We start from the raw sequence: 12,576 nt of genomic DNA on the forward strand, positions 1-12,576 counted from the left end.
GCTCTCTCTCTCTCTCTCTCTCTCCTCCTCCCTTGCTCGCATGCTCTCTTTCTCTCAAAATAAACAAACTTACTTAAGAAAGAGTTCAATATTAATCTATAGGATTTTCTTCCAGATTCCAAATTTGTCGCCCTTCCCATATTCCGCCTGGCCTCCTAGTGTCTCTGTTATTTTACCTTCTCCTCGTGATGAACATCACGCCTATGCTTTTTCAGTCATGCTCAGGTTCTCTCTCAACACAGGGCTTTGTCCATCCTTGGAATTACCCAGCTTCCAAGATTTTAAATTCAAACTACACAGCCCCTATTCGCCGTCTCATACAGCTGACTTGTTCCCTCAAATATATCCATCATGCTAGATCTTTAGTCTCAAGAGAGCTCTAATCCTTGACTTCTTTTTTCCCCTTTCAGTTCCGTCCTGGCTTGAATTCCACTGCCGCCTGGCTTAGATACCCAAATCTACCATTTCTACCTTGAGTCTCTTACCAGTAGACTCAACGGCCATCCCTCACTATTTCCACCTCACAGCCACCTCACAAACCCAACCCTGATGTTTCTTCTTCAGTCCAAAAAGGCTAGTAATCCACAGCCTTATCCTGACAAGCATTACATCAAGGAGAATTTACCCCATTCATAGGGAAGAGCTGGAAAATCACTAAGTTTGAATGCTGATGCTTTGAAGAAGCCCACTTTCCCCGAATCCCGACATTTACTCATTTGTGCTACACTTTACTCACCAGAATGCCGAATCTCGAAGACCCATCATCCTCATCAAGCCCTTCATCTTCTTCCTCTCCCTTGTAACGTTAATAGACGCATAATAAATGAATGAGGAAAAGGAAATGATGCAGAAGAAAATGAAGAAATCAGTGGCAACACCTCCTTGATAAACAAAAGGATGTATCTTCATATTTTTTCCAGTGACAGACATCAATTCCTCCATTACTGAATGATTTGTTGTGGTCTGAGGAAATACATCAGTAAACAAAATTTGTATTTTAATGGATAGCATGTTCGTTTCCTTTTCAATCGTCTGTTTTCCTCTGAATACGTAACTGGTCGGTCTGGCTGTGACGCTAGCCTAACTTTTTACTCCCTTCTTCCACCACTGGCCCACTTGGAGCCTTGATTCCAGGCATTCTGAGGTTCTCAGAGTTCTCCAAATTTACTGTGTGTTTTATCACCTCCCCGCCTAACACTGCCCTACACTGTGCTTGAAGTGCCTTTATGACCTTACGTACTTGGCAAATCTTACCTTAAGCTTAAGTTTTAATGTTACTTCGATTAGGAATTCTTCCATGGCATTCTAGGCTGAGAAGTTTTACTTGTTTACTTACAGGGACTTTATTTAGATCTCCTTCTCCCATTCTACTAAGATTCTTATTAAATGCCTGGCTTCCTGACAAGGTTGAGTCCTTGGGAGAGAAAATTTCTCTTCCATGTATGTCTATTGTCCCCATGGCATATCAACTTAAATACACTTCGATCTAAAGAAACCAGTGATCAGAGCACCTGGGTGGCTCAATCAGTTGAGCATCAGGCTCTTGATTTCGGCTCAGGTCATGATCTCACAGCTTGCGGGTTCGAGTCCCTCATTGGGCTCCATGCTGTTAGTGTGGGATTCCCTCCTGGGTTTCTCGGGATTCTCTCTGTCTCACTGTCTCTCTGCCCCTCCCCCCACTTGCATACACATACTCTGTCTCAAAAATAAATAAATAAAACTTAGGAGAAAAAAAAGAAAGAAAACGAAACCAGGGATCAAGCGAAAGAATAAGGCTACCCATTTCTGTATTCTTCCATGAAACTTTTGAGGCTTCTCATACCGTTAATCTGCACGGAACGTTAGTTAGCTGGGAACATTTGTACTCACTTCTATAATAGCAGCATTGATCGCGGCTTGAAGAGCCAGAAAACCTTTTTCCCAGTATTGTGAAACTTGGCAGCTAACCTCTTCAGTACTCATTTCAAAACAATGACCTTTAAGGAAAAAAGATGATGGGTGGTTTCAGCTCTGATCGCAGGAGACAGTGCACTTTACAATGGCTACAGATTCCAAATGTTATTTTGACTCAAAGCCTAAGAAAATATAAATTGGGGGGGCGCCTGGGTGGCTCAGTCGGTTAAGTGTCTGACTTCGGCTCAGGTCATGATCTCGCAATTCGTGATTTCAAGCCCCACATTGGGCTCTGTGCTGACAGCTCAGAGCCTGGATCCCGCTTCGGATTCTGTATCTCCCTTCCTCTCTCTCTGTTCCTCTCCCACTCATACTCTGTCTCACTGTCTCTCTCTGTCAAAAATAAAGAATAAAAAAAAAAAGAAAATATAAATGGGAGTAATGATTCTCAAAGCAGGGCAGGCAGAGTACTTGTAGGGAACATTCTGCATTAAATGAGAATTCACCGTGCTTTCTTCCACTACCTTCCATGCTTCTTCACCCATCGAGAATCTTGTTGAGGGGCTACCTGGGTGGCCAAGTCACTTAAGTGTCTGACTTCAGCTCAGGTCACGATCTCGTGGTTTGTGAGTTCAAGCCCTGCATCAGCTCTGTACTGACATCTCAGAGCCTTGAGCCTGTTTCAGATTCTATGTCTCCCTCTGTCTCTCTGCCCCTCCCCTGTGCTCTCTCTCTCTCTCTCTCAAAACTAAACATTAAAAAATTAAAAAAAAAAAAAAAGAATCTTGTTGAGCTCTTCTCTTCACGATTTTGTATTGTCAAAACAAAATCTTTTTGTGTTTCCAAAGATTAGTAGGTCTCACACGGATTGAGACCTAAAGCTTTGCCTAGCATTAAATACACCACAGGCAGTAATGAGCAACTGGGAGTTTGGAGGGCATGACCTACTATGTTTAAATCAGGTCAATCAGAACATCTTTTGAAGAAAAAACTCTTACCAAAAAAAAAAAAAAAAAAAAGAAAAAGAAAAAAAAGCCTATCAGTCCATTGAGTATGAAACTGCATTAAAGAGACACTATTTATGGGGCACCTGGGTGGCTTAGTCACTTAAGCGTCCGACTTCGGCTTGGGTCATGATCTCACAGTTTGTGAGTTTGAACCCTGCATTGGGTTTTGCGCTGATAGCTTAGAGCCTGGAGCCTGGAGCCTACTTTGGATTTTGTGTCTCTCTTTCTCTGTCAAAACTAAATAAACATTTAAAAAAAGAGACATTATTTAATATGAAAAATTAAAATTGAATATTGGAATTATGTGTGAGTTTCATTAAAATTTTAACCGTTTAAAAATCATTTCAAAATAGTTCAGGCCTAAAGTGATGAACACATAGGTACCCGTGGCCAAATTTTAAAAATAAATAAATCATTACAAATACAATTGCAAACCCCAGTATATTGCCTAGGATCTCATTGCTTTTCCTAGCACCAAGTTCCTAATTGGCTCACTGCTTTCCTGAACTTTGTGCTCACGTATGCCTTTAAGCTTTTACAATGTATCTCAAAACTATACATGTAAGTTAAAACTTTTGGGGCATCTGGGTGGCACAGTCGGTTAAATGTCTGACTTCTGCTCAGGTCATGATCTCATGGTCTGTGAGTTCAAGCCCTGCATTGGGCTCTATGCTGGCAGCCAGAGCCTGGAGCCTGCTTCTGATTCTGGGTCTCCCCCTCTCTCTCTGCCCCTCCCCTACTAGCAATCTGTCTCTCTCTCTCAAAAAAATAAATAAATATTAATTTTTAAAAAATTATTTATATCTTGCATCTTATTACAGTGATCATTCTGTATTTTGTTTCATTTATTCTATATTATGATTTTGAAATTTATGGCCTTATTTTTTCTTCTTATGATTGTGTAGAACCACATTGAAAGAAAATAATTCAATGTATTTATCCATTCTCTTATTGATAATTTGGTTAGGTTTTTTTTTTTCTTTTTACTATTGGAAAGAAAAAAAAAGGTTACTGCTATGAAAGTCCTTATATACGTCTTCTCATACATAATATGTGTGTATCAGTCAGGATAGTCTACAATATGCCTAGTAACAAACAACCCTCAGATCTCAATGTCTTTTCACAGCAAAAGTTTACTTCTCAGACTATAGATTCAGCACAGATATTTGGAAGGAGGGGTGCAAGGTCCTCTGTTTCACATCTAAGGGTCCCAAGGTGACAGGGTTTCTATCTAGCTTGCAGAAGTATGTGAGGAACGGTTGTAGAGAACTCACATCTGCTTTTCAATGCCTTGAGTCTAGGTATCTAATTATAGCTAAAAACAATTATTCTATGCCCTAAGGAAGGAGAGGAGAATAGGCTGCAAATCTTCAATAGGCATGAGATTTTCCCTAATAAAATTCCTATGATGCTGGGTTACAGGTTATACACATCTTCAAAGTAATAATAAAATTTCTCAATTTTTGTGGAATTAAAATACTTTATAACAATTGGATTTTCTTTGTTACAGATCCTTGTCAATACTTTGTATTGTTCTATTTACTGTTCTTTGCCAATCTGGTTAAACGTGGTTTCAAAATGCATTTGCCTGAATGCTAATGCAGGTAAACATCTGTCCATGTGTTTATTCTGGATCTGTGTTTCTCCTTCTACAAAGTTCCTATTTATATCTTTCACTCCTTTCCTATTTCTACGTTTTTTCCCCCTTATTTATCCAAAGAAAATCTTTCTATATTCTGGTTATTGACCTTTTGTTAGTTTTGTATTTTTTAAAAAAATTTTTTAACGTTTTATTTATTATTAAGAGACAGACACAGAGCGTGAGCAGGGGAGGGGCAGAGAGAGAGACACAGAATCTGAAGCAGGCTCTAGGCTCCGAGCTGTCAGCACAGAGCCTGACGCAGGGCTCGAACTCAAAAACCACAAGATCATGACCTGAGCCGAAGTCAGATGCTTAACCAACGGAGCCACCCAGGCGCCCCATTGTTAGTTTTATTTGTATAAACATTTCATCACAAGTTTTGCCTTTACTTTTCACTCTCTCTCTGAGGTCTTTTGGTGAAGGTAATTCTTTAATTTTTATCTAGTCGAATTTAGCCGTCTTTTCTTTTATAGTTGATGCATTTTTTGCTTTAAGAATTCTATTTTATCCAACAGTTATACTCTTCTATATTGACTTCTAGACAGTTTATAATAATTTGTTTTCCATTGAGTTCTGTACTTGGAATTGACTGTTAAGTATGAGATAATTTCATTTTATTCTTTATGGAGAGAGAATTTTCCCAGCACTGATCACAATGTCTTCTGAGTCATATGTTAGTTTTCATGTTTAGGTGAGAGTTTTCCAGGTTTCCTTCTGTTTCATTGGTCTTTTACTATGGCAATAGCATACTGTGTTAATTACTTATAATTTCACTCTTTTAAAGACCATCTTGGCTTTTTTTCTTGTCCACTTCTTCACTGAGTATATAGTCTCCTCAAGTTCCACATTAATATAGAAATTTTCATCTCATTTAAACCCCAGATCTTCTCACTTGTCCTCATGCAGCTAAAACTTAAATCTCTTCATTACTGAGACTGGCAAAACCATACAGCATTAATAATAACCAATCAGTTTGGATTTGGTGACTTCTTCATTTTGGGCCCTCAAGAATAAACTTACTCAGACACTTGAAGAGAAGTTCATTCTATTTTATCCATAAACAAATATACTTTCCTTTAAAATTAATATATTACAACTGCATATTACATATAATACATATGTATACATATACATGCATGTGTATACATATACACGTATCTGTGTAAATATGTTATATATGTACACACAATACATGTGTATATAATGTACATATATGTGTATATGTACATATGTGTATATGTACATATAATACATGCGTGTAATACATGTGTATAATACATGTATATATAATACATGTGTATAATACATGTATAAATATATGTACATATGTATAACCATATATAATAACCATCTAATACAGTACATTAATAAACCCCAAAACCACTATACATTTTTAAAATGTGTTGATTATCCTACTGACATCACATCACAGGCAGGGGTTTTTAAATTTGCTGCGCTAACATATGTTCCCATGTACAGCCTATAACATAATTGTAATAGAGAGCAGTGGAACTGGGTAGCTAGCTAGTTACCTGTATGGTCCCTGTGTTCCTTGATTGTTGGGATTCTGTATCCCAGCGAGAATTTCAAATGATACGAGAATGTATTAGAAAAGCTGACTTGTATTATTTCTGCAAGATAATGTGTCCTTAATTCTTGAATATCTTCTTCACTGGACAGTCCCAAGACTTCTCTATCTGCCATTACAAGAAAGGAATATATTGATTAGTAAATTACAAGAGATCAACTTTAGGAAGCCATGTTAAATTGCTTATTAGAGCTTTCACTGGAAATAAAACAAAATCAAATATCACCGTTGAGTAAGTCAGGAGGAGTAAAATTTGGGAATAGACATTGCTAACATTCATCTAGACACATTCGGAAGGACTCCATGAAAATTAGTTATTTTATTTTCATTTGTAGTTCTTGAACCAATTTCGATCACATATAATATTACTCCATTCCAATTAAACTATTCACATAAGAATTAGCTTTGCAATAAATCTCCAATGGTAGTAAACACATGTATGTATCTTTTTTTTAACTCACAGTTAGTCTCTGGCTTAGTCTCTGGTTTACAGCAGGTAGAAATGATTATAAAAATTCTTTTTCCTTTAATAATCCTGACAGTATGCTAAATAGACTAAAAACAAGAGTGAGAAATTTAAAAAATATGTCGACTATGTTGACATCACTAAAATAATCTCTCTTTTCTGCAGATAGTGTATTCAACACCATACAGATGTCTCATTAAGACTGAAAAGATGAGAAGGAATACAAAGAGAGTCCTGGGTTGGATGGGAGTGTTGAAGATGAAGTCAAAAAAGAAGGCAGCATGTATTTTGATAAAACTACTTTTTTTTCCTGGAATCTATTCCTTACACCCATGTGATCCTGAGCAAGTCACATAACCTTTATTAGTCAATCTCCACTGTTTGTAAAATAAACATAATAATATCTATTTTTAGTAGTACAGAATATTACTAGAGTATAAAAAAGTAAAATACATAATAACAATATGATAGAATCATATTCTATTACTACAGAATAAAGTCTCTATAAAAATCTAGCACACGATAGCATTTAATGAATATTTACAATTTTAGTTACATTATTTATGACACAAAGATAACAACGCGTTCATTGTAAAGATAAACTTGATGTAAAGACCCTGTGCGCAGTAGTCATTTAATGAATATTTAGTAACTGTTGCAGGGGACTTTGAACCAGGGTGTTGCTGAGAGGCACAAATTCATAGCATTGTGACTTCCTAGGAGGACATCTGTGAACCAAGGCAAACATGTGTTGGGATAGACAAGGAGACTACACCTTAGGTGGAGAGCGATCAGGCTATGATCTTGAATCAGAAGTGGGGTCAGTGTTTGCAGGCGAGATGCACAGTGTAAACATTCCAATTTGGAGGGAAGTAAGGCGGAGGTGGTTGGTGAGGCGTGATGGGAAAACAAGTTTGGCTGTAAACCATCCACCTGTCCTGGAAGTGTGCAGCGAAGCATGGACAGGAAGGAAAAGCCCAACATAATTTGGGAACTGTGACCACAGAACCTCCAAATATAGATTACAGACAGGTGGACTTCTGGATAGTCAATACAGTTAAGGAGTCAGAATCCAAGCACAAAATTAATGGTTACATAAGCTGTACCAGCATCATGGACATAAAGTGACAAAGAGAAGAGACATTTTATGGATTTCCAGGGACTGGGCAGAAAAAGATCCAAAAGTTCTCCTCACAGTAATACTCGTGGTGGAGAGTTATGGTGTTCAAAATTAACATGAAGTACCTTCCAAGGCAGATTTTTATGTTCTTTTTAAAAACTGAGATATAATTCATAGAACACAAAATTCATCCTTTAAACTGAACAACTTCATGATTTCTAGCATATTCACAAAGTTGTGCAAGCTCTGATCCATTTTTAAATTATAACTCAACTCACAATTATAGGGCAATCACCATAGATTCCCCTTGGAGGTATGCATTTATATTCGCAAAGAATTGTTTTTAGTTGCCTGACATTCAGTCCCCCTTCTAGTAAACACTCCAAAATTCATCTGGGATACTGCCACTCTCCCACTCACATACCACGTGGTTTGGATGTGGTTTGCAAAGTGATGTAGGAACTCAGCCAACGGGCAATGACAATAGTATATTCTTCTATCCAATGAGATTAGTTCTTGGTAGACCGAGACCAACATTAATCCATAGTAGACCATTTTTCCAACGGGTCTAATCTCTGAAATTATTTTGAACTGTTCTGTACGCTTTTCACAGGGGTTGTTTGTGGTAGGGTTTAAATCTGGAGATTCTACAGACTAAGTCAGCTTCTGTTTGGGGGGAGCCAACCTGAGAATGAGGCCAGCACACAATACTACAGACCTAAGAATTGGAGACGTATTTCTTCCTTTGTTGTTGACACATCTCTATCCATACTCTTTTCCTTTAAGCGTCTAGCACCCCCCTTTTTTTTGAGACAAGCTGAATTGGGATTCTCTCGTTCTCAACTGAAATAGTCATGAAAACCATAGCATTGTTTATCGTATCTTGACTAGGGTGATAATGTGGCTCAGAGAAGTTGATGACTTGCAAAACGCAATGCAAACCCAGTCATAGAAACACTTTTAGTCAAGCGTTCTTTGACTCTAAGACTAGTGCTGTTGCCTCTGCACCAGGCTGCTTCTCCTCTGATTTAAAAAAAATTAGTTTTCAGCGAAGTGATCCTGACAGTAATAATACTCTTATTTTTTTTTCTTTTTTTAATATACGAAATTTATCGCCAAATTGGTTTCCATACAACACCCAGTGCTCATCCCAAAAGATGCCCTCTTCAATACCCATCACCCACCCTCCCTTCCCTCTCACCCCCCATCAACCCTCAGTTTGTTCTCAGTTTTTAAGAGTCTCTTATGCTTTGGCTCTCTCCCACTCTAACCTCTTTTTTTTTTCCTTCCCCTCCCCCATGGGTTTCTGTTAAGTTTCTCAGGATCCACATATTTACTCTTATTTTTCATTGATAAGTATCTTAACACGGAAGCGTGGAAATCTGAAACACACAATGAATACTCACTCCTCCATAGAATCCTCAAATATAGTAAAGCTGTTTTTTGGTAGTAAAAAGGTGGAGAAAGAATTCCTATAATCAAACTCAAGGAAAGACTAGCTGTTTTTGTCACTCATCACAAGCAAACGGTGGAGGGAGAGCCTCATTTTAGTAATAGTGCTTCCACGGCAATGTCAACGATTTCCTTAACACTCCTGCTTTTCAAAGTCTGCCAAACTCTATATTCCATGCTTCCCCAAATCCTATGCGAGATCAAGAGTTCTCTCTTGAGAGACTGTGCACTCCAATTTCACATAATCTAGAAAATCTGACAAGTAATGTGGTTTATCCACTGAAATGCAAATTAAATGCATGCATCTGAAGTCACTTGAACCAAATATTGCCATCAGAAATATTTCTCTTTGGTTGCCAGAAAACTCACCTTTCATGAAGGAGGCTAAGGCTACTTTGTCCATGATCTGCTGGGTTACGTTGGTGACCGGTGTGAATGCAATAGCAAATGTAGTATCATTGAATGAATCTACTGGTCCCAGGTCCATGGTGGGCAGTGAAGAAAAATCATGAGCTTCATGATAAATAGGATATTCATACAAAAAAAGCAGTAGGAGCAATGAGCTTAGCCATTCCTACACAATCCAAGACAAAGAATAAAGAAAATTATGAGTTTGAATCAGTTATCCACAATCATTTGGGCATACAGTTTGTCTCATTCAGCTTTCTGGTCTCAACGTATGCCACATTAGGAACTGTTTAAAATATGTACCTTACAAATGTCAGCAGTCTAATTCCATTGAGTTATTCGTAGGAATTCAAATGTATTGATCCACAGCACCAGTCTAAAGCATGCACTGATCATGGACGTATGAGACACAACAGTGGCGACCTACCATAAATTATTACCAGTGGGCAGGAACTACTCACACTGTATCTGATTCTGCTCAAAGCCTAGCGTTACATGAGATAGTTCGAGGACACCTCTTCCTTAGCAATAATACATTGGCTACAAGGCAAGAGTCTGGTATTGGAAACTCCATACGATTCAGGCAACCGGAGAAGCTGTAACTACCTGATTTTAAAAAGACCCTGGAGTTTAACCAGGATTTTTGTTGTATGGTAGAATTATAGGGGCTAATACTAATTTTGTTCTTGGCACTAACGGCATTTCCAAGTTTTCCACTTGTTTGAAGAGAATAATGTATTTTTAAAAAGAGAAAGAGATTCAAAACCGAAAATACCCGCCAGCTACTTCCGGGGGTTGATTTACCATGCCTTCAGAATCTCAGCATCTAGACCTGATGACTCATGACTAGGAACACTAGCAAAAATGTGACCACTGACTTAAAATTTTTTTTTAATTTTTTTTTTGAGACAGACAGCATGAGTGGGGGAAGGGCAGAGAAAGAGGGAGACACAGAATCTGAAGCAGGCTCCAGGCTCTGAGCAGTCCGCACAGAGCCTGACGTGGGGCTCAAACCCACCAACCGCGAGATCATGACCTGAGCCGAAGTCGGACGCTCAACCGACTGAGCCACCCAGGCGCCCTTGACCGTTGACTTTTAAAACATTTATTGGATTTTGTATTGTTGGCCAGCTTCAGTGCTTTAAGACCTCAATTTAGGGTCTATGTCAAGTGAAATGTCTGCAGACAGACTGCAGTTTGAGGAACAGCTTCTTTTGCAACAGAAAGGTTGTTGTGTTTTGTTTTTGGAAGGGGAGATAAAGTATAGCTATTCCCCAAAGAATATACATTTTCATCCTGTAAATACAAAGGGACAGGCATACCATTAAGGGCTCTCTCTTCATTCTCCATTTTTTAAGAAGGTTCTTGCATAATAATGCGCATGTTTGTTGACACACACTTATCTCCCTCTTAATCATTTTGCCCTGTTTAATAAGAAAGACAAGACAATCACGTAAATGCAATGGCCTTAATGAGAAGAAATCTCCCCACAAACAAACAATCAAAACAGAGCAGGCTGATCATTGCAGCGCTAGGAATTGAGAGTTCGAAAGTTAGCTTTTCATAACCTGCCGCCCTGGATTTCTTTGCCTCCCACGTCCAAACTCTTTACTTCCTCATTTGTTCATCATGCATTGTGTCCATCATCATTTTCTTGCCTCTCAGCTCAAAAGTCATCCTTTGCAGCCCACTCTGTGAACGTGGATGTGGACCCTAGACATATTTTCCTTTGCCAGCCGCCATGATGTAAAACTGTCAGGAGAAAGGACTGAAGAGGCATTTCGGGAAGAAGAGACTCTTCTTTTTGGTGTCAGAGGGGTTCATTTTCCTGGTTCTTACAGAATGTATCCCCCCCCCCACCCCACCTCACTGCTCAGAGGAAATGATTTCCTCCAGCACAAAGCATCTGGATGGTACAGGTTTCACTGTGTGTTTCCAACAGCTCTTGACCACAGAGCAGTAATGCATCTGGGAGCCTGAGACAGCTGGAGCCTTTCCCCCAGACTTTTGTTTCCTTCTGCTCTCTACTGCAAAGACAGAGCACTCCAGTCCTTGTGCCCATAGCCTGACATTCAGGCTTCCCTGTCATCCCGTGGGCTGCAACAACATCCATCCAAACACACCTTATTTGACACAACATGACCCTTGCATGGAGTTAGCAATGGCCATCTACCATCAAGAATGCGGTGGGAAACCTCTCTGCCCCCGTTCTTAAGCAAAGGTGAGTTATTGCTGAGGTTTGCTTGGGAATCCAGCACTGATACAAAGCAGAGACAGGCTATCATCCAAGGAGGAGAGAGGATGCTTTCCCATATCCAAGATCTCCCAACAGATACAAGGATAGATCATACAACAGGCAACAAACCAAGTTTCAACAAACTGAAATTATACTAAGTTTCTTTTCTGACCGTGAGAATAGGAAACTAGAAATGAGTAACAAAAGAAAAGCTGGAAGGACATCGAATCAGTGACCAAAAACCTCCCAACAGGGGTGCCTTCGTGGCTCCGTTGGTTAAGCATCTAACTCTTAATTTTGGCTCAGGTCATGATCCCACGATTTTGGGATCAAGCCCCACAGTGGGCTCTGCACTGAGCATGGGGCCTGCTTGAGATTCTCTCTCTCTCTCTCTCTCTCTCTCTCTCTCCCTCTGCCCCTCACTCGCTCATGTGCACACACCCTCCCTCTCTCCCTCAAATAAAAAAATAAAAAATTAAAATTAAACAACTTCCCAAAAAAGAAAAGTCCAGGACCACACAGCTTCACTGAATTCTACCAAACATTCAAAAAAGAATGAATGCCAGTCCTTCTCAAAGACTTCAAAAACCTGAAGGGGAGGGTACACTTGCGGAATCATTCTATGAGGTCAGCATTACCCCAAGGCCAACGCCAGATATGGATACTATAAGAAGAGAAAATTACAGACCAATATCCCTAAGGAACATAGGTGTAAAAACCCTCAACAAAATTTTAGCAAACTGAACACAACCACACATTAAAAA

At 39.1% G+C, this 12,576-nt stretch overlaps 1 protein-coding gene across 7 annotated transcripts in view; it reads right to left on the reverse strand.

Moving 5' to 3' along the window:
- The window catches only part of LOC123603977 (ABC-type organic anion transporter ABCA8-like), a 95,582-nt gene that overhangs the window by 54,800 nt on the left and 28,206 nt on the right, over nucleotides 1-12,576 (reverse strand). For 5 of the 7 annotated variants that reach the window (XR_006715150.1, XM_045489547.1, XM_045489546.1 and 2 more), the window contains 5 exons: nucleotides 10,899-11,000; nucleotides 9,538-9,742; nucleotides 6,075-6,239; nucleotides 1,870-1,976; nucleotides 737-963 (listed from right to left, as the gene is read on the reverse strand). Coding sequence is in view for 5 of the 7 variants with exons in the window: in XM_045489547.1 (XP_045345503.1) it covers nucleotides 737-963; nucleotides 1,870-1,976; nucleotides 6,075-6,239; nucleotides 9,538-9,742; nucleotides 10,899-10,994 (800 nt within the window). In the remaining 2 variants the exon portion in view is untranslated. Of the gene's footprint in view, nucleotides 1-736; nucleotides 964-1,869; nucleotides 1,977-6,074; nucleotides 6,240-9,537; nucleotides 9,743-10,898; nucleotides 11,001-12,576 lie in introns of those variants that run through there. The other 2 variants (XM_045489549.1, XM_045489550.1) reach the window with 2 other exon arrangements.

Source organism: Leopardus geoffroyi, chromosome E1 (assembly GCF_018350155.1).
Source record: "Leopardus geoffroyi isolate Oge1 chromosome E1, O.geoffroyi_Oge1_pat1.0, whole genome shotgun sequence".
NCBI classification, from domain to species: Eukaryota; Metazoa; Chordata; class Mammalia; order Carnivora; family Felidae; genus Leopardus; species Leopardus geoffroyi.